This window comes from Haematobia irritans, chromosome 4 (assembly GCF_050003625.1).
Source record: "Haematobia irritans isolate KBUSLIRL chromosome 4, ASM5000362v1, whole genome shotgun sequence".
Taxonomy (NCBI): Eukaryota; Metazoa; Arthropoda; class Insecta; order Diptera; family Muscidae; genus Haematobia; species Haematobia irritans.
The window spans coordinates 175,847,607-175,868,241 of record NC_134400.1 but is presented as its reverse complement, the minus strand read 5'-3'; the positions used below and the strand labels follow the sequence as shown (position 1 = coordinate 175,868,241).

The 20,635-nt window shown below is 31.9% G+C and overlaps 1 protein-coding gene and 1 long non-coding RNA gene across 2 annotated transcripts; both read right to left on the bottom strand.

Moving 5' to 3' along the window:
- Nucleotides 1-3,891: 3,891 nt before the first annotated feature.
- Nucleotides 3,892-4,362, bottom strand: LOC142236276 (uncharacterized). Its single transcript, XM_075307544.1, has 2 exons — nt 4,318-4,362; nt 3,892-4,244 (listed from the first exon to the last, which is right to left on the bottom strand). Exons 1-2 carry the CDS (start codon nt 4,327-4,329, stop codon nt 3,918-3,920), a joined length of 339 nt encoding a protein of 112 aa, XP_075163659.1. The 5' UTR covers nt 4,330-4,362; the 3' UTR covers nt 3,892-3,917.
- A 9,147-nt stretch (nt 4,363-13,509) lies between these two features.
- Nucleotides 13,510-14,119, bottom strand: LOC142236278 (uncharacterized). Its single transcript, XR_012721971.1, has 3 exons — nt 14,038-14,119; nt 13,878-13,970; nt 13,510-13,807 (listed from the first exon to the last, which is right to left on the bottom strand). It is a non-coding gene; the product is annotated as an uncharacterized LOC142236278 (long non-coding RNA).
- Between the last annotated feature and the right edge of the window lie 6,516 nt (nt 14,120-20,635).

Here is a 20,635-nt window from a genome sequence, read left to right as displayed (position 1 = left end):
ATAAACGATTTCACCGATTTACACGTGTTTTCCCTTGACCAAATTTTGACCGTATCACCCTTTACCTCTATAGAAAATTGAGTCCAGCAACAAAATTTTATTTTTATAGAAAATTTTGTCAAAATTTTATTTCTATACAAAATTTTATTCCTTAAGAAAATTTATTCAAAATTGTATTTCTATAGAAAATTTTGTCAAAATTTTATTTATTTAGGAAATTTGGTAAAAATTTTATCTCTATAGAAAATTTTCAATTCTACAGGAAATTTTGTCAAAAATTTCAATTCTATAGAAAATTTTGTCAAAATTGTATTCTTTAAGAAAATTTTTTCAAATATTTATTTTTATAGAAAATTTTGTCAAAATTTTTTATTTCTTTAGAAAATTTTGTCAAAATTCTATTCCTTAAGAAAAATTTGTCAAATATTTATTTTTATAGAAATTTTTGTCAAAATTGTATTTCGATAGAAAATTTTGTAAAAATTGTATTTCGATAGAAAATTTTGTCAAAATTTTATTTCTTTAGGAAATTTAGTCAAATTTTATTTCTATAGAAAATTTTGTCAAAATTTTATTTCTATAGCAAAATTTTGTCAAAATTTTACTCCTTAAGAAAATTTTGTCAAATATTTATTTTTATAGAAGATTTTGTCAAAATTGTATTTCGATAGAAAATTTTGTCAAAATTTTATTTCTATAGAAAATTTTGTCAAAAATTTCAATTCTATAGGAAGTTTTGTCAAACATTTCAATTCTGTAGAAAATTTTGTCAAAATTTTATTCTTTAAGAAAATTTTTTCAAATATTTATTTTTATAGAAAATTTTTTCAAAGTTGTATTTTGATAGAAAATTTTTTCAAAGTTGTATTACGATAGAAAATTTTGTCAAATATTTATTTCTATAGACTATTTTGTCAAAATTTTATTTTTATAGAAAATTTTGTCAACATTTTATTTCTATAGCAAAATTTTGTGAAAATTTTATTTCTTTATGACATTTGGTCAAAATTTTATATATAGAAAATTTTCTCAAAAATTTCAATTCTATACGAAATTTTGTCAAAAATTTCTATTCTATAGGAAATTTTGTCAAAAATTTAAATTCTATAGAAAATTTTTTCAAATATTTATTTTTATAGAAAATTTTGTCAACATTTTATTTCTTTAGAAAATGTTGTCAAAATTATATTCCTTAAGAAAATTTTGTCAAATATTTATTTTTATAGAAATTTTTTTCAAAATTTTAGTTCTTTAGGAAATTTGGTCAAAATTTTATTTCTATAGACTATTTTCTCAAAATTTTATTTTTATAAAAAATTTTGTCCAAATTTTATTTCTTTAGAAAATTTTGTCAAATATTTATTTTGTCAAAATTGTGTTTCTATAGAAAATTTTTTCAAGATTTTATTTCTATAGAAAATTTTGTCAAATATTTCAATTCTATAGAAAATTTTGTCAAAATTTTAGTTCTACAGAAAATTTTGTCAAAATTGTATTTCTATAGCATAATTTTGTCAAAATGTTTATAGGAAATTTTTTCAAAAATTTCATTTCTATAGGAAATTTTTTCAAAAATTTCATTTCTATAGGAAATTTTTTCAAAATTTCATTTCTATAGGAAATTTTTTCAAAATTCCATTTCTGTAGGAAATTTTTTCAAAATTTCATTTCTATAGGAAATTTTTTCAAAATTTCATTTCTATAGGAAATTTTGTCAAAGATTTCAATTCCTCCGAACGATAAGATTTGACATGTCTAAATGTAGAATAGCTAAAAATCATGTTCCTCACAATCATTCAACCGGGAGGCTGCCCAATGCGTAAGATAGCAATCTTATGGACTTTTTATATTTGCGTCATTTTATAGCGGATGGGAAATACTAAAAAAATATGCTTGTATTAATGCACATGGTAATAGGCCAAAAAACAAGCAGATTTCATGTGCACACCTGGCAGCACATTTTTTGCTTGACTCAAGGTAATAGCCAGGGCAGAATGTGTTCATATCTAGCAAAAGTTAATGGATTTTCTAATTTAGATTATATCAACGCATTATCGTATAAGTTATTTAAAAATGCTTTCATAACAAAAACAAGTATATACGGCCGTAAGTTCGGCCAGGCCGAATCTTATGTACCCTCCACCATGGATTGCGTAGGAACTTCTACTAAAGGCTGTCATCCACAATCGAATTACTTGGGTTGCGATAACACTTGCCGATGGCAAGGTATCGTAAAACTTTTTAACACTGTCTTCTAAATTGTAAGTTAGTCCATAAGGGGTATATATTAAACAAAAAAAGGCCGATTAAATACGTATATAATTCAGTTTGACAAAAGTTTCTATAGAAATAAAATTTTGACAAAATTTTCTATAGAAATAAAAACTTGACAAAATTTTCTATAGAAATAAAATGTTGACAAAATTTTCTATGAAAGTAAAATGTTGACAAAATTTTCTATAGCAATAAAATTTTGACAAAATTTTCTATAGAAATAAAATGTTGACAAAATTTTCTATAGAAATAAAATGTTGACAAAATTGTTTATAGAAATAAAATGTTGACAACATTTTCTACAGAAATAAATTTGTTACAAAATTTTCTATAGAAATAAAATTTTGACAAAATTTTCTATGGAAATAAAACGTTGACAAACATTGCTATAGAAATAAACTTTTTACAAAACTTTCTATAGAAATGAAATTTTGACAAAACTTTCTATAGTAATAAAATTTGACAATTTTTACATGGCTGTTAGAGGCCATATACTAACGAAATGTACCAAATTTAACCGCATCGGATGACTTTTGCTCCTCCAAGAGGCTCCGGAGGTCAAATCTGGGGATCGGTTTATATGGGAGCTATATATAATTATGGACCGATATGGACCAATTTTTGCATGGTTGTTAGAGACCATATACTAACACCACGTACTAAATTTCAATTGGATCGGATGAATTTTGCTCATCCAAGAGGCTCCAGAGTTCAAATCTGGGGATCGGTTTATATGGGGGCTATATATAATTATGGACCGATATGGACCAATTTTTGCATGGTTGTTAGAGACCATATACTAACACCACGTACTAAATTTCAATTGGATCGGATGAATTTTGCTCATCCAAGAGGCTCCAGAGTTCAAATCTGGGGATCGGTTTATATGGGAGCTATATATATTTATGGACCGATATGGACCAATTTTTGCATGGTTGTTAGAGACCGTATACTAACATCAGGTACCAAACTTCAACCGTATCGGATGAATTTTGCCCCTCCAAGAGGCTCCGGAGGTCAAATCTGGGGATCGGTTTATATGGGGGCTATATATAATTATGGACCGATATGGACCAATTTTTGCATGGTTGTTAGAGACCGTATACTTAGACCACGTACCAAATTTCAACCGGATCGGATGAATTTTGCTGCTCCGGAAGGCTCCGCAAGCCAAATTTGGGGATCGGTTTATATGGGGGCTATACGTAAACGTGGGCCGATATGGCCCATTTTCAATACCATCCGACCTACATCAATAACAACTACTTGTGCCAAGTTTCAAGTCGATAGCTAGTTTCGTTCGGAAGTTAGCGTGATTTCCACAGACGGACGGACAGCCGGACAGACGGACAGACGGACGGACGGACGGACATGCTTAGATCGACTCAGAATTTCACCACGACCCAGAATATATATACTTTATGGGGTCTTAGAGCAATATTTCGATGTGTTACAAACGGAATGACAAAGTTAATATACCCCCATCCTATGGTGGAGGGTATAAAAAACAAATTAGGGCCGTAGGAGTTGATAAAACTTTGTGTTATCTATCCTGTATTATGCAATAATACAAAATTAAAAATTAACTACCAATTTTCTATTGTCATCACAGTTGTCTTTTATTCAAATTCATTTTCTCTGATTTACTTTTTCAAAAAGAGGGGAGCAGCAAAAGGAGTGGCAACTGGAGCAGCAGCAGCTACAACTGGGGCAGCAGCATAAGCGGCTGGGAAAGCAGCCGAGTGGGCAATGCTATGGGCATTGTAACTGGAAGCATAGGGAGCCACATATGAGGCACTACCAACAACAGCAGCAGCAGGGGCGGTATAAGCCAAAGGGGCAGAATAGGCCAAAGGTGCAGAGTAAGCCAAAGGCGATGAGTATGTCAAAGGTGCAGAATAAGCCAATGGAGCTACAACACCAGGCTTAGCAACAGCCACAGCCAAGACAGCGAAGAAGCAAACAGCGATCTATAATTTGGGAATAGAGCAATTTTTAATTAGTGGTAAATTCCTGATCTTGATGATTCTTAAGTGAACTTACGAATTTGAACATTTTGTTGAGGTTTGGTTTTGGTTGTCCAAAATGATTGACAATATTGAATTGATACCTAATGGCCCTCTGGGCTAGACTTTTATACCCCAAAAAAGTTGAATGGCAAAACCAATTGATTATGTACAAGTATGCATAACACGTAGTGAATGCCTTGTACATATAGCAATGAACAATTTTCAATGTTATCGACAAGAATTGGTGGAAGTTAAATCTAGTAATTGGAACCGGCAGTTAAATAGATCTGATTACAATCAATAGTAATTGGATCAATTATTTTTAAATAGTGAACGCACTTATTTTATTTGATTTATTTGAATATTATCTTCTGGGCAACATTGGTTTAAAACGAACAACGCTTGCACATTTTTGTATATAATTATCAGAATACATACTCTGTCAAGAAAATTCATCGCGCGTCTCTGTGTTCAGCGCACAATGAGCATGTAAATAAACCGAATCGTTGATTTTGGAAAGAAGATCATCCAGAAGCATTGAAAAAGCCACCAATTTATTTAGAAAAAATCACAGTTTGGCGCGGTATATAGGCTGGTGGCATCATTAGACCGTAGTTCTTCAAAGATGATGCGAATCGTAACGTAAATATGAATAGTCAGTCTGCCGTGAAATAACATCCAATTAGTTTTTTTTTGCCCAAAATGCAATATCTTGACCAGAGAATGAAGCCGCCGATTTTAGCTGATGCCAGTCCACGCCGCCACCGAATATGTCGACTCAAATTTACCAGTCAACTAATCGAAAATATTTATTAAAAACAGAAAAATGTATTATGTATTTTCTTCAAAAATTTTTAACTTTTGATCCAAAATTTTTCAATATTAGGTGTCTATAATAATTTGGCACAAATTTTGCTCAAAAGATATGAATAAATTTGATTGTAAGATGGGTTGTACAACTAATCTCATAATCATTCCGATAACCTCAATTTTATTTGATGCGCCGCCGATTATACTAATTTATATCGGCTTAGCCGTCAAGTCGCCGCCGCCGATAAAAATGGGTCGGCTCCATTCTCTGAGTGGCAGCCCAATATTTTAAGCTCACTTAGACTATACAATCCACTTTGATACCACAACGGTGAACTTCTGTCTTATCACTGAGTGCGGTCCGATTCTATATATAGCTCCATGACAAGGGGCCTACTTTTTATAGCCGAGTCCCAACGGCGTTTTACATTGAGATGAAACCACTTAGAGAAGCTTTGAAATTATCAGAAATGTAAGCAGCATTGCTGAGAGGGGATAATCCACCGCTGAAAACATTTTGGTGTTCGGTCGAAACTGGCGGGCATGCCAGGCCATTGCACCACGGTGACTCCCTAGTCTCGTTACCATTGGAATAACGTCAAATTGATGTTGCAATGGATAATTTTTCGTCGGCGAATCGACAAATTTATATCGGATTAGTCGTCAAGCCGCCGGAAACAAACATGTTGTGTCGGCCCTCGCCAACAAAAATGGGTCGGCATCATTCTCTGTGCATGACATGTGGTTTCAACAAGACGGTGTCACATGCCACACATCCAGAGAGGCGAGTTCGGTGAAGATTTTATTTCACGTTCGGGACCGGTCAATTAACCACGTGCCACAAGCACTTTTTCAATTGACTTCATACATTAAACTAATGGACCTGTACTATCGATTCAAATAAAGATTTCATGCATTTTTCCAAATGTTTTTATACCCTCCACCATAGGATGGGGGGTATATTAACCTTGTCATTCCGTTTGTAACACATCGAAATATTGCTCTAAGACCCCATAAAGTATATATATTCTGGGTCGTGGTGAAATTCTGAGTCGATCTGAGCATGTCCGTCCGTCCGTCTGTTGAAATCACGCTAACTTCCGAACGAAACAAGCTATCGACTTGAAACTTGGCACAAGTAGTTGTTATTGATGTAGGTCGGATGGTTTTGCAAATGGGCCATATCGGTCCACTTTTACGAATAGCCCCCATATAAAAGGACCCCCAAATTTGGCTTGCAAGCCTCTAAGAGAAGCAAATTTGATCCGATCCGGCTGAAATTTGGTACGTAGTGTTAGTATATGGTCTCTAATAACCATGCAAAAATTGGTCCACATCGGTCCATAATTGTATATAGCCCTCATATAAACCGATCCCCTGATTTGGCTTGCGGAGCCTCTAAGAGAAGCAAATTTCATCCGATCCGGCTGAAATTTGGTAGAGCAGTTCAACCAATACACTTCTCGGAGATAAATTCAAAGATTTTACCTATGAAGACTATATCAGATTCTATACCCTCAAGAAGTGAAATTTCAGGCAAATCAGATAAAAACTGCGGTGTCTAGAAACCCAAGGAGTTAAATCGGGAAAACGTTCTTATGGGGGGCTATACTAAAACACTGACCATTTTCGGCGTATCTCTTTATGATCCAAAAATAATTCTAGATTTCGAATTTCATACAAATTGGATAAAAACTACAGTTTTTATCAGCCCAAGAAATAAAATCCGGAGATCGGTCATTATTGGGGATATACCAAAACATAAACCAATACAAGCCCTTTTCGGCACAACTCTTTATTGTCGCAAAATACTTCTAGATTTCCAATTTCAGGCAAATTGGATAAAAACTACGGTTTCTATAAGTCCAAGAAGTAAAATCGGAAGATTGGTCTATATGGGGAATATACCAAAACATGGACCGATACTCACCATTTTCGGCACACCTCATTATGGTCCAAAAATACCTCCAGATTTCCACTTACAGGCAAATTGGATAAAAACTTCGGATTCTAGAAGCCCAAGAAGTAAAATCGGGAAATCGGTCTATATGGGGGCTATACCAAACTATGGACCGATACTCACCATTTTCGGCACACCTCTTTATGGTTCTAAAATACCTCTAGATTTCCAATTTCAGGCAAATTGAATAAAAACTACGGTTTCTATAAGCCCAAGACCCCAAATAGGGAGGTCGGTTTATATGGGGCCATACCAAAACATTGACCGATGCTCACCATTTTTGGCACACCTCTTTATGGTTCTAAAATACCTCTAGATTTCAAATTTCAGGCAAATTGGATAAAAACTACGATTTCTATAAGCCCAAGACCCCAATTCGAGAGATCGGTTTATATGGGGACTTGAAACGTCAGTTAAAACACTGAATGATATACGAGTCCAGAACGACTGTATAGTTAGTGGATTAAAAGTGGAGAGAGATGTATCTGCTCTTGATGCCGTTTTGGGGCTATCGAAGAAAATGGGTGTAGAACTTGAAGCACACAATGTAAACGAAGCTTTCTTTTTGCGAGGCAAAGTGGCAAACAACCCGAAGAAAACTGCAGTTGTAAAATTTGCTAACAAGCTCACAAAAGAAAAACTTATGTCGATAAAGCCCAAACTAAAAGGAAGCGAAGAATCAGCTGGGATATACATTAACGACTATCTGAGTAAAGAGACCTTAAGCCTACTTACCTATGCAAAAACAATAAAGAAAGTCGGATTTCGCTATGTCTACTCAAGAAATGGGAAAGTTTATTACAAAAGAAATGAGATATCGAAAGCTCAAATAATTAAAAATGAATCAGATGTTGATAAAATTTTATTGGATGCCACAGCAAACAGACGTTATTCCCGACATCACATAGAAGATGATGGTGGCACTCATTATGAAGATGACGAGGATGATGATTCTGGTGACGGCGATAATTCTGCATTTACTTCCCCGAACTAATTTTGTTTTTATTGATTAATGTATATTCGAATTTTCCACTATGGCTCAATCTCATTATTTTAAAAATATCAATAGTTTCAATAATTTTATTTCAAATGTTAGTTACCCTTGTTTAAATATAGTATCTATTAACATAAGAAGCATATCTTCGATTAAGAAATTTGATAAGTTCAAAACATTCATTGCTAGGTTTACTAGGTTACCTGATATTATTGCAGTACAGGAGACTTGGTTCGAAGAAAACCTGATACAACTTTATTCTATCCCTGGGTATAGTAGCGTTCACTGTTGCCGTGCAGATGGCTATGGAGGAACGTCAATATTCATCTCACAAAATTTGAAATATTCGATTCAGTTCTGTACTAGCACTAATTTTGTGGAGTTAGCTTCAATATGTTTACACGATATAAAGGTTAATTCAAAACTATTGCAAATCGTTTCGTTTTATCGATCACAAAAATGTTCAGTCACAGAGTTTATTGATTTAATGGATGAAATGTTAAAGAGTTTATCAAATGTCTCAGTTGTGTTGCTGCGAGATACTAATGTTGATAAATTTGGCAGTGATCGGTATCTGGATATAGAAAACATGTTTTTGTGTTATGATTATCACAGCTGTCATGACCTTATAACCAGGCCCTCAAGTTTATCATGCATAGATCAAATTTACAGTAATGTTTACAACCAAATTCAAATTGATTCAATAGAATGTGACTTAACGGATCACAATGTTCTCAGCTGCAGTGTTAAAAGTGATTTCAAAACAAACGCTTGTGTTGAAAAACGTAGAACTTTCTGTAATATAAGTAGAGTAAAAGAATTGTTGCAAGATAGATTTCTCTCTGATTACACATTTGATGATACAGATGATTATGCGAATAAATTCATAGAGATAATTGGGAATAGCATTTTAGATTGCACTCAAGAAGTAAACATCACTATTTCAGTTCGGTCTGAACTTACTCCATGGATAGGGAGGAATCTACAAAATTTAATGAAGTATAAGCAGAAGTTACTCAAAATGAGAAGGAAAGATACAAGTGGGAGATACAATCATATTTTAAAGAAAATCAGCAAGATTATAAGGAAAGCATCTCGAGAGGCCAGAAAGAATTATTATTATGATAATTTAGAAAAGTTTGGAACTGATCAAAAGAAATGTTGGTCATTTTTGAATAATATTCTGGGACGAAACTCCAATAAGGAGATTAGACTTATTTCCAATTGTGGACATATTGTTGAAGACAATACAGAGAAATCTAATATTCTGAACAGATACTTTATTGGCTCTGTGGAAACGTTGAAACAAGGGATCCTGAATCATCCATTCGACAACTTCAATTGCCTCAACACTCTAACGCGGACATCAAACAGATTTTTAATGTCATCAATTGACTGTGATGATGTGAATTTTGTTATCAATGAATTGAAAGCGTCGGCATCAGCAGGATATGATGGTATAACAGCAAAAATCATAAAGACTTGTAGTGACATAGTTGTGCCAGCGCTTGTTAAAATTTTTAACAAAGTTTTATTCACATCTACATACCCCAGAAGCTTGAAAATCTGTAAAGTGGTCCCAATACCAAAGATAAAACATGCTACATTAGTTGAACATTTCCGACCGATTTCAATTCTGCCAACTGTGGATAAAGTTTTTGAAAAGATTATTTATGCTAAATTAGTAGACTATTTGGATTCTAAAAATCTCTTGTTTGATAGACAATATGGTTTCAAGAAAGGTTGTGGTACGGAAGAAGCTACCTTAAACGTCATAAACTTTATTTGCAGCGGGTTGGATTCTGGACTCCCAGGTGTGGCGGGATTGTTTTTAGATTTCTCGAAAGCATTCGATTTAGTTGACCACGAGATTTTACTGCAAAAATTATCAGTGTATGGTATTTGTGGTCGGGAATTACAGCTTTTTAGAAGTTATCTGTCAAACAGAAAGCAATATGTTCAAGTTCGTGGGTCGAAGAGCGAGATGTTGGATGTAGTTAGTGGCGTACCACAGGGAAGTTGTCTAGGGCCATTACTATTTCTAATTTATCTTAATGACTTGCCAAACCTTAATTTATCAGGACGTATTTTCATGTATGCGGATGACGTGTGTTTATTTTATCCATACAGAGACAAGAAAGTTTTAACTGCGACCATAGAGCGGGATATGACCCTGATATTAGAATATGTAAGACTGAATAAACTCGTTCTTAATGCAACAAAAACGAAGCTGATAAGATTTAGACCCCGTTCGTTTCGTGACGAAAATAATTTTTATGTGATAATAAATGAAAATAGGATCAATGAGGTAAATGAGGTTAATTATTTGGGTGTTACCATCCAAAGTAACCTGTCGTGGGAGACACATATATCTAATATAAAGTCTAAAATTGCGTCCGCAATTGGAATGCTATACAAAATGAGATATACTCTAGATACCAGGACCAAACTCTTATTATACCAATCACTCATCCACAGCAATTTTAATTATTTGTGTATAGTTTATGGTTTTAAAAAGACAATGATGTTTAAATCTCTGCAGGTTATGCAAAATAGGGCGTTGAAAACGGTCTATAATTTACCAAATCGTTTTTCCACTGAGCTTTTGTATGGGTATATATGTACATCGGTTATGCCATTATACTCTATGTACAAATATCAGCTGATCCTTTACGTCTTCAAAGTTCTTCATTCTATTGGTTATCACACAATTAAATTTCAGCAAAATCAATCTACTTTTCACACTAGAAACCAATGTAACTTAAAAGTAACTAGATGCAGATTGGAGCTAACAAAGCAACGTATTACATGTATTGGCGCTTTTGAATTCAATTGCTTGCCAAATGCAATCAAATTTGTTAATACTATATCATCCTTTAAAAAATATTTAAAGAAATACATTCAGGATAATATAAGATAATTTTATTTTTTTTTTTTGTATTACCTTTATCATAACAACATGTCATGAATTTTTGTACATACATAAGATAACAAAAATATTATAGTAGTTAATTGCCAGCTTTACCTCTACTATGCCTTAAGGCGCTGAGGTCACTTTAAATTAAATAGTTATAATTTTATAAATTAAGAAATAAAATAAATAAATAAATAAAATAAATATCAAAACCTGGACCGATATAGCCCATCTTCGAACTTGACCTGCCTGCAGACAAAAGACGAGTTTGTGCAAAATTTCAGCACGATTGCTTCATTATTGATGACTGTAGCGTGATTACAACAGACAAACAGACGGGCATGGTTATATCGTCTTAGAATTTCTCCCTGATCAAGAATATATATACTTTATATAGTCGGAAATCGATATTTCGATGTGTTACAAACGGAATGACAAACTTATTATACCCTCGTCACCATTCTATGTTGGTGGGTATAATGAGTACGAGCACATGCACGTGTATGATAGCAAGCAAAGAGCTCATTCATCAGAGAATACAGAAAAGCATTTATAAATGTCTGTGAAAAATTTATATTTTTCAATTTGTTAGTTTCATAATTAACTAGAATATATGTCTCTGGGCAAAAAGTTGTCAAAATGCTTGCTAGATCCTGGACTACTCAAATTTAAAATCGTCCTACATTTACAAAACTGAGTATAGGATTTTCGACACAAAAATGTTACATGTTCCCCGTCCAAAAATATCTTTTTGGTCATATTCCTTCTCTGTGTGTACTTAACAAAATATCTCCATAATTGTTCCGTCAATTTTGCAATTTTGGTGCAATAATTCTATAAATTTCAATTTAATTTTTTGTCAATACACCAATAAATTTGTTACAGGTCATGGATAGACTCCAACAAACCACATACAAATTTTTTCGTTCAAATTCAAAAATATTTCTTGAGGATTAAACGTAACGTTCAACAACAAATATTTTGTACTGTTGGATGCTCAACAAATTACTTAAAAATTATGTTATTGAGAACACAAATTATATTGTTGCCTTCTGATGGTAACGATTGCTAACAACTTTTTTGTAATAATGGTTATTAAAAACAAATTAATTTGTTACAGGAAAATTAACAAATTTTGTTACGCAGAAAAAAATATTGTCGTGAGGTCAAAGATTTCATGTCTTTAAAATACGAATGCAAATTTTGCTTAGCATAGAAGACGCATTTCTATAATATAAAGGTCTTTTCCTCGTCCAAAAGTCGGTAAACTTTTCAATGAAGTCGTATTGTCCTTATAATTAAGTGATTTGATTTAAAAATGGATATCATAACATGAAAGAAAAAATGTTTGGGCTAAGGTCAACTTGACTTTAATAATTTAGAAAAATTCTTTATATTTAAATTCGTTGTCTTTTTGCATCTTGACTACAAAGCAAAAAATCGTTCAAATATAGGACATATTTTTCAACACTTTATTTTAAAGACGCTTTTTACTTGAAACATAGCATAATTCCTATTGAAAGTCGAGTCTTAATTCGGGAAATAAAGTTGTCGTTAACTCGTTTTTAAAGGATTTTATTAGCATATAAAGGAAAAAAGGCTGAAAAAGCGAAAAATTAAAATTTGCTTCCTAAAAGCAAGTATACAAAATCCAAATTTAAAAGGGAATTGTGTCTTAAAAGTATCCTTACTTGTATTCTCAGCATCTTTGGCTCGGAATCAATACCAAATTTTTTAAAGTAAAGACAAAATCTTTGGAACCGGGCATCCTTTTTTTCAGTGTATTGGTTTTTCAATAAAAGTTATTGGTTCTCAAACTTATTTTTATCTGTGTACGTAATCCATGGTGGAGGGTACATAAGATTCGGCCTGGCCGAACTTACGGCCGTACATACGTGTTTGCTTTGTAGTCAAAATGCAAAAAGACAACAAATATAAAGACAATTTCATTAATTTTAAAGAATTTTTCAGAATTATTAAAGTCAACTTGACCTTAGCCAAAAAATTTTTTATTTCATGTTATGATACCCATTTTTAAGTCAAATCACTTAATTATAAGGACAATACGACTTCATTGAAAAGTTTATCGGCTTGTGGACAAGTAAAAAAAACTTTATATTAGAAAAATGCGTCTTCTATACTAAGCAAAATTTGCATTCGTATTGAAATCGTATTCGTACACCGAAAAAAAAGTTTACTATTGTTTACGAAAAATGAACTAACCCATAGTAAGAATGACCATGATTTGGCGCCAAAGATTTTTTTCATCTAGATAAGTTCATGATTTTCGTATAAATAAGTTTATGTATTGCATCGTATTTTAGTCCATTCTTACTACGCTGTGGGAAGAATGTACTTACACTCATTCAAAATATTCCTGCTATCCGGAAAAATGAACAAGTTTTTGGGAATCCTATATTTAGAAATTGGTTTCAAATATACTGTTTATCAGTATAATTTTCAAAGAAGTAAATAAATTGAGGAATTAAAGGTACAACAAGCCTGTATACAACTAAGAAATTTTTCGTACAATATAAAACAATTTTTCATAACTACCAGTATTTTATTTCAAAAAATTATTATTATATTACATAAAACTATGGCTTATGATATACAATAAAAGAAATGTTTTTATTCGTACGCTGTATGCTGTTACTTTTCGGTAGTTAGTAATTGCTTCTTCAAAAGAGTAATATTCTATGTTAGTAGAATGAAACTAATTAATATCAATTTCCATTTTCTATCCATATGAAAGATATATGCCATAAGTTGTTATTTTCATTTCATTTTTGTCCAATTTCACCGATTTCGCTAGTTTTTGTTGTGTGGATTTGCGTCATAAGCCTCTGAAGTTAAAAAGGTATATGAAATATAAAAATATTATCAAATTCTATGGTATTTTGATCTTTAACTTACAAGAGAATTTTCTTAGAGCCAATAGGGATATCAGCTTAGATAGCATTAAACAGTAAGAAGATTCCAAAAAATACCATTAGATTTGCTGTCATCCTGCAAATGAAAATTATTTTTAATAAATAGAAATTTTGGCTTTATTACAAATGGACGAAAAACTTACCACATTGAAAAAAATCATCCAATTACTACATTAGTGGAATCATATCCATGCACAAATGGGACATTTTTGAAATCCTTCTCAGAATATAAATGAAATAAAAATATTATAAAATTAGATATAATTTCCACCAGGGCTGTGGAGTCGGAGTCGGAGTCTGAAGATTTGGCTGGAGTCGGAGTCGGAGTCGTAAAAATTTTGCTCGACTCCGACTCCGGCTAAACCAAATTTTTTAAAACACTTCACATTTTTGTAACTAAAAAAGTTTTTACGCAAATTAGTTTCCAATGCGTTATGCATTCGATCAATGTACACCATGAATGGAAATGAAAATCAACTTCCAATTACGGCTATCATTTTATGTTTTCTAGAATGTTAGACTAGCAAATGGGCTGGATCGATCCATTTTAATCCCCATATCAATTTATTTGAAATAATTCGAACAATAATTCGAATTTATTGTTTTTAATTTTATTTTAAGGCTATATACCTACACACATATGACAGAAAAAATTGTCAAAGTTGTTTTTTATAGAAAATTTTGTCACTATTGTATTTGTATGGAATGTTTTGTCAAAATTTAATTTCTATAAAAAAATTATTCGAAATATTACTATAGAAATATTTTTTTCTATAGAAAATTATGTCAACATTTATTTCTATAGAAAATAAAAAATAAAACAATTATATACAGCAGTAAGTTCGTCCGGGCCGAATCATAAATATCCACCACCATGAATCAAATATACTAATTTCCTTAGAAAATTTCATGGGGGTTTGATGACAGATCAGTTTAACCAGTTCGCATCCCGAAAATAAATGCAAAGATTTTATCTATCAGATTCCGGATTTATAAGAACTATTTTTGTTTGAGTTTTAAAGGAATCATAAACATATCCTGTAAATGTGCAAGAAAACTAAGAAAAAATACCTTGATTTGAAATCTAAAATCTATAGTACACCAACTGTTTTATGATTACGAGAAGTAATATCTGGCAAATTTACATTTATGGTAAATTCACCTTCTGTACCCTCAATATCTGAAATCGGTCTATATGGAGGCCTTACCAGCGTTGCAACAACGAATTTTTATTTTGGACCAAATTTTCCCAAAATTCGTACCAGGGGACCAGTTTTCTAATTTAAATTAATATAATTTAAAAGTTACAATTTTTCTAAAATTTTTCTTCGAAAGAAAATTTTTTCAAAATTTTATTTCTATATAAAATTTTGACCTCATTCTATTTCTATCGAAAATTTTGTCCATATTTTATTTCTATAGAAAATTTGGTCCAAATTTTATTTCAATAGATTTCTTTTTAACCAAAATTTCAATTTAGCCAAAATTTAATTTATATAGAAAATGTAGCCAAAGTTTAATTCTATTGAAAATTTAGCCAAAATTTAATTTCTGTAAAAAATTTAGCCAAAATTTTATTTCTATTACATATTTAGCAGAAATCTTTTTCTATAGAAAGTTATCGCAAAATTTTATTTTTTCTTAAAATTTGTACAAAATTTTTGCATAATATTGTATCCCAAAATTTTTTAAGAAGCTTATTTCTATACAAAATTTTGTTAAAATTTTATTTCTATGAAAATTGTTTTAAAATTTTATTTCTATGAAAATTTTGTTAAAATTTTATTTCTATAGAAATTTTTGTCCAAATGTTATTTCTGAAGAAAAATTCCATCGGACCAACTTCAATAATTTTTTGGGTCTATTTTTGTCCAATCGGACTAATGGGGCTACGCGAAAAACATGGAAGGATACGTACAGTATTCAGCACATCTATTGTAGTTCTAGTAAAGGGTGATTCTTTTGAGGTTAGGATTTTCATGCATTAGTATTTGACAGATCACGTGGGATTTCAGACATGGTGTCAAAGAGAAAGATGCTCAGTATGCTTTGACATTTCATCATGAATAGACTTACTAACGAGCCACAACGTCGAATTTTCAGTGAATGTTGGCAGAAAATCCGCTTTTTTATCGACAATTTTTGTTCAGCGATGAGGCTCATTTCTGGTTGAATGGCTACGTAAATAAGCAAAATTGCCGCATTTGGAGTGAAGAGCAACCAGAAGCCGTTCAAGAACTGCCCATGCATCCCGAAAAATGCACTGTTTGGTGTGGTTTGTACGCTGGTGGAATCATTGGACCGTATTTTTTCAAAGATGCTGTTGGACGCAACGTTACGGTGAATGGCGATCGCTATCGTTCGATGCTAACAAACTTTTTGTTGCCAAAAATGGAAGAACTGAACTTGGTTGACATGTGGTTTCAACAAGATGGCGCTACATGCCACACAGCTCGCGATTCTATGGCCATTTTGAGGGAAAACTTCGGAGAACAATTCATCTCAAGAAATGGACCGGTAAGTTGGCCACCAAGATCATGCGATTTGACGCCTTTAGACTATTTTTTGTGGGGCTACGTCAAGTCTAAAGTCTACAGAAATAAGCCAGCAACTATTCCAGCTTTGGAAGACAACATTTCCGAAGAAATTCGGGCTATTCCGGCCGAAATGCTCGAAAAAGTTGCCCAAAATTGGACTTTCCGAATGGACCACCTAAGACGCAGCCGCGGTCAACATTTAAATGAAATTATCTTCAAAAAGTAAATGTCATGGACCAATCTAACGTTTCAAATAAAGAACCGATGAGATTTTGCAAATTTTATGCGTTTTTTTAAAAAAAAAGTTATCAAGCTCTTAACAAATCACCCTTTATATAGACCCCAAAACGGAGGGCCGGTTTATAAGGGGACTATATGAAAAACTGGACCGATACACAATATATTCGGCACATCTCTTAATGTTCCTAGAATACCTCCAGATTTTCAATTTCAGGCAAATTGGATAAAAACTACGGATTGTAGAGGTCCAAGAAGTAAACTTGTAACATCGGTCTAAAAGGGGGCTATATCAAAACTTCGTCCGATAATGACCATCTTCGGCACGCCTTGTAATGGTCCTATAATACCTCTAGATTTCCAATTTCAGACAAATTGGATAAAAACTACGGATTCTAGAAGCTCAAGAAATAAAATCGGGATTTCTGTCTATATGGGACCTATATTAAAACATGGTCCGATAATCACCATTTTCAGCACTCCTCCTTATAGCCCTAGAATACCTCTAGGTTTCCAATTTCTGGCAAATTGGATAAAAACTACGGTTTTTATAAGCCCAAGACCCCAAATCGGGCGATCGGTTGATATGGGAGCTATATCAAAACCTGGACGGATCTAGCTCATCTTCGACATGACAAACTTATTATACCCCTGTCACCATTCTATGGTGGTGGGTATAAAAATATTTTTATGTAGAAAATTTTGTCAAAAATTTATTTCTATAGAAAATTTAGCCAAAATTTTGCTTCTATAGAAAATTGTGCAAAATTTTATTTACACAAACAATTTTCCAAAATTTCTATTAATAATTTTTTCAAATTTTTTTCTATAGAAAATTGTGCCAAAATTTTGTTACTATAGATTTTTTTATACAAAATTTATACAACATTTTATGTCGATAGAAAATTTAGTCAACATTTTATTTTTATAGAAAATTTAGTCTAAATTTTCTTTCTATAGAAAATTTTGCAGCATTTTATTTCTTTAGCAAATTCTGCAAAATTTTATTTACTACACAAAAAATTTTCCAAAAATTTCTATTTATATTTTTTTCAAAATTTTATTTCTATAAAACAATTTGTCAAAATTTTATTTATATAGCAAATTTTCTCAAATTTTTTCTTACTGATACTCACTGCTAAGTCGAAAACTGGTAAAAGTGACTCAAATTTTGCTATATAAAAAATTATGAATGTTTCCCAAATATTGCACGAGATTTTGTAGGAGTCTGATTTCAGATTTTATCAAAATGTAGATCTAAATACAAAGTTGTGCAGAGTATGTTACAATCGGTCCGCCCCACTTTAGACTTTCTTTGCATTTTTATTTTTTGCTATAATTGTGTTACGTCCCATAACGTTAGATTTAAATTTTAGGTACAGAGATTTTCTAGAAGTATATACAATTTTGTCTAAATCGATTCAGATTCAAATTCATGCATATGGGAATATAACCCTTTATAATAATTTTCGTCAACAAATACATATACTGTCGGTATCTTCTCATATTATGATGGGTATTTTTATCATTATTTTATTTATTAAACATTGCCCTAAATTTGAAATAAAGAGTTTAATTGGTATAAATGCGAAATTAAGACCTTTCTTGCACACAAAAATAAATACTATACTTTATATCGATCCATATATACCCCATATATACCCCCTCTATAGAACTACAAATTAGTGGTACTAAAATGAGATTTAGTTATATTACCCGTAGTCGACTCCGGAGTCGGAGTCGAGCTGATGAAAAATGCTGGAGTCGGAGTCGAGCAAAATTGGCTCGACTCCACAGCCCTGATTTCCACTTGTCAATATAGCATTCAGTATTTATGGTGGATATTAAGTTCGAGTTTAGTGGCTAAAATCCCAATTTTTCATGATTAGTTTTCTTTAGAAATACATGGGAACAAAATTGAACCGTTTTTGTGTTCATTTAAAATTTATATCAAATTTTTAGTAATTTGAGGTTGCTGAATCCAAATTTACACTTGTTTTTTTAAGAGCTCGACTTTTTGAGATATACGGTTATGTTCAAAATTAAGGCACTTCCGCTATATATATTGGAATAACTTGAAAACAATTCATCATATTAAATTAAAAAACAGCGTTCTACATAAGCTTAAAAACGATTTTCTGTTCTTAATCGTGTAATCCATTTAAAGAATATAAACTTTATAAAAAACTTGTTTCGAGCTATTCTCCATCAAGTTATATTTAAATTTGCATCGAAGGCGTATAATTTTATACTTTTCTTACTGATTTATTTCTGATTTTAGCACCTAAACTCGAACTTAGTACACACCTTAAGGACTCGCTATAACATAAAAATATAGACTCAAAAAATTGTACTGTGATCCAGATGTAGAGTAAATATAGATCATTTTATTACCACTCATTATGAATATTTTTATGTAAACCAATTTAAAACCGCACTAATTTTAAATTATTAATAGAAATATACAGTTTCTTAATATGTGATTTATTTAGAGTTATTTTTTATCAATATAAAGTGTTTTTGTTTTCTCTAACATCACACCATTCACTTATCAGTTTCTAAAATGTTACGAAATAAATGTATTTTTATTAATAAACACAAATACCGCACGCAAGCGCACCACGTGTGCGCTTCATAAATGCATCAACAGAACTGAATGCACCAATAAAACTCAATGACACAAATAGTCATAAAGGACACATATGTAAAGAAAAACAACTCCACACACACATGATCCCTTTCTGATCTCGCTATTGCAACAAAACAACTATCACCACAAAAGATACCAACAACACACATTCCATAACATCATCGCAATAACAAACACAAACAAAAACAAAAAAAAGATGATGCAATAATTTCATAATTTCTTCTCACTTCAATTTCCAGTATGACGTTTATTGATTAGTTGGTATTCTATCTATAGGATAAGGTAAAATATATTTATAGTAAAAACCGAAATAAGCTGTAGGAAGCCGCCATACGAATCGGTACTGTGGTTAAGTTAATTTTTACTACAAAAATTTTTTTCCATACAAAAATTTTTCTTAGTAAATTGTCCACATTTCGTAGTAAGATTTTTATATTGCCTATGTCTTTTTATAATACAATCAACGATGCATTAACTATTGTATTGGAAATTTATTTAAGGAAAAATCCGTCCCATTTCGTAGTTAGTGAACTAAAAAACATTTACTGAATTTTTATAAGTTTTCCTTTAGCTAAGTTAATTTTCGCAATGGTTACGAAAAATGAACTATATTACAGTAAATTTTTTGAACTATGTGGAAGTTAAACTGGTCCTAAAATTAACAAGACACCTTTTTTTCTGTGTATTGAAACGTATGAAATCTTTGACCTTACGACAATATGTTTTTCAGTGCATGTAAATCTACACAGAGAATACAGATTGGTTGTGATAACCGAATTTATTGCCAACCTCCTTTTGGCAGTTGCACCAACTATCAGTTGGCAGTTGTGTCACCCGACAAATTCGGTCGACTCAATCGAATTATGGGAACTCCAACTAATACTATATATGGAGTTGGTTGTATTAGACGATGGAATTTTTCGTTGTTCCCTTCATTTGGTTGTGTCACCCATCCCCAATTACAAATTAATTTCATTTAAATTTTATTTTTTTATTTGGTTTAAATACGTTTAAATATTTGTATTAAAGATGTATAGCTAAATACAATGTATGATAACAATTAATGTCCTTAAACAAACAAAATTTAATACACATCCCATTATGACCTTCAGTTGAAAGTCGACTTTTTTAAATATTAAAATGCATAAAAATGGACCCGTATTACTAGTTTTTGCATATAAGTTATTTTTGGTCGCTATAAGTTATTTTGGTCTGTGCCTACAGACACGTTTGGACAAGCAAGCCAATTTTGAAAACACAAGTGATGAACTTCTTCTTATTGCAGAGTGCGTCCCGATAGTGTGTTAAGCATTATGA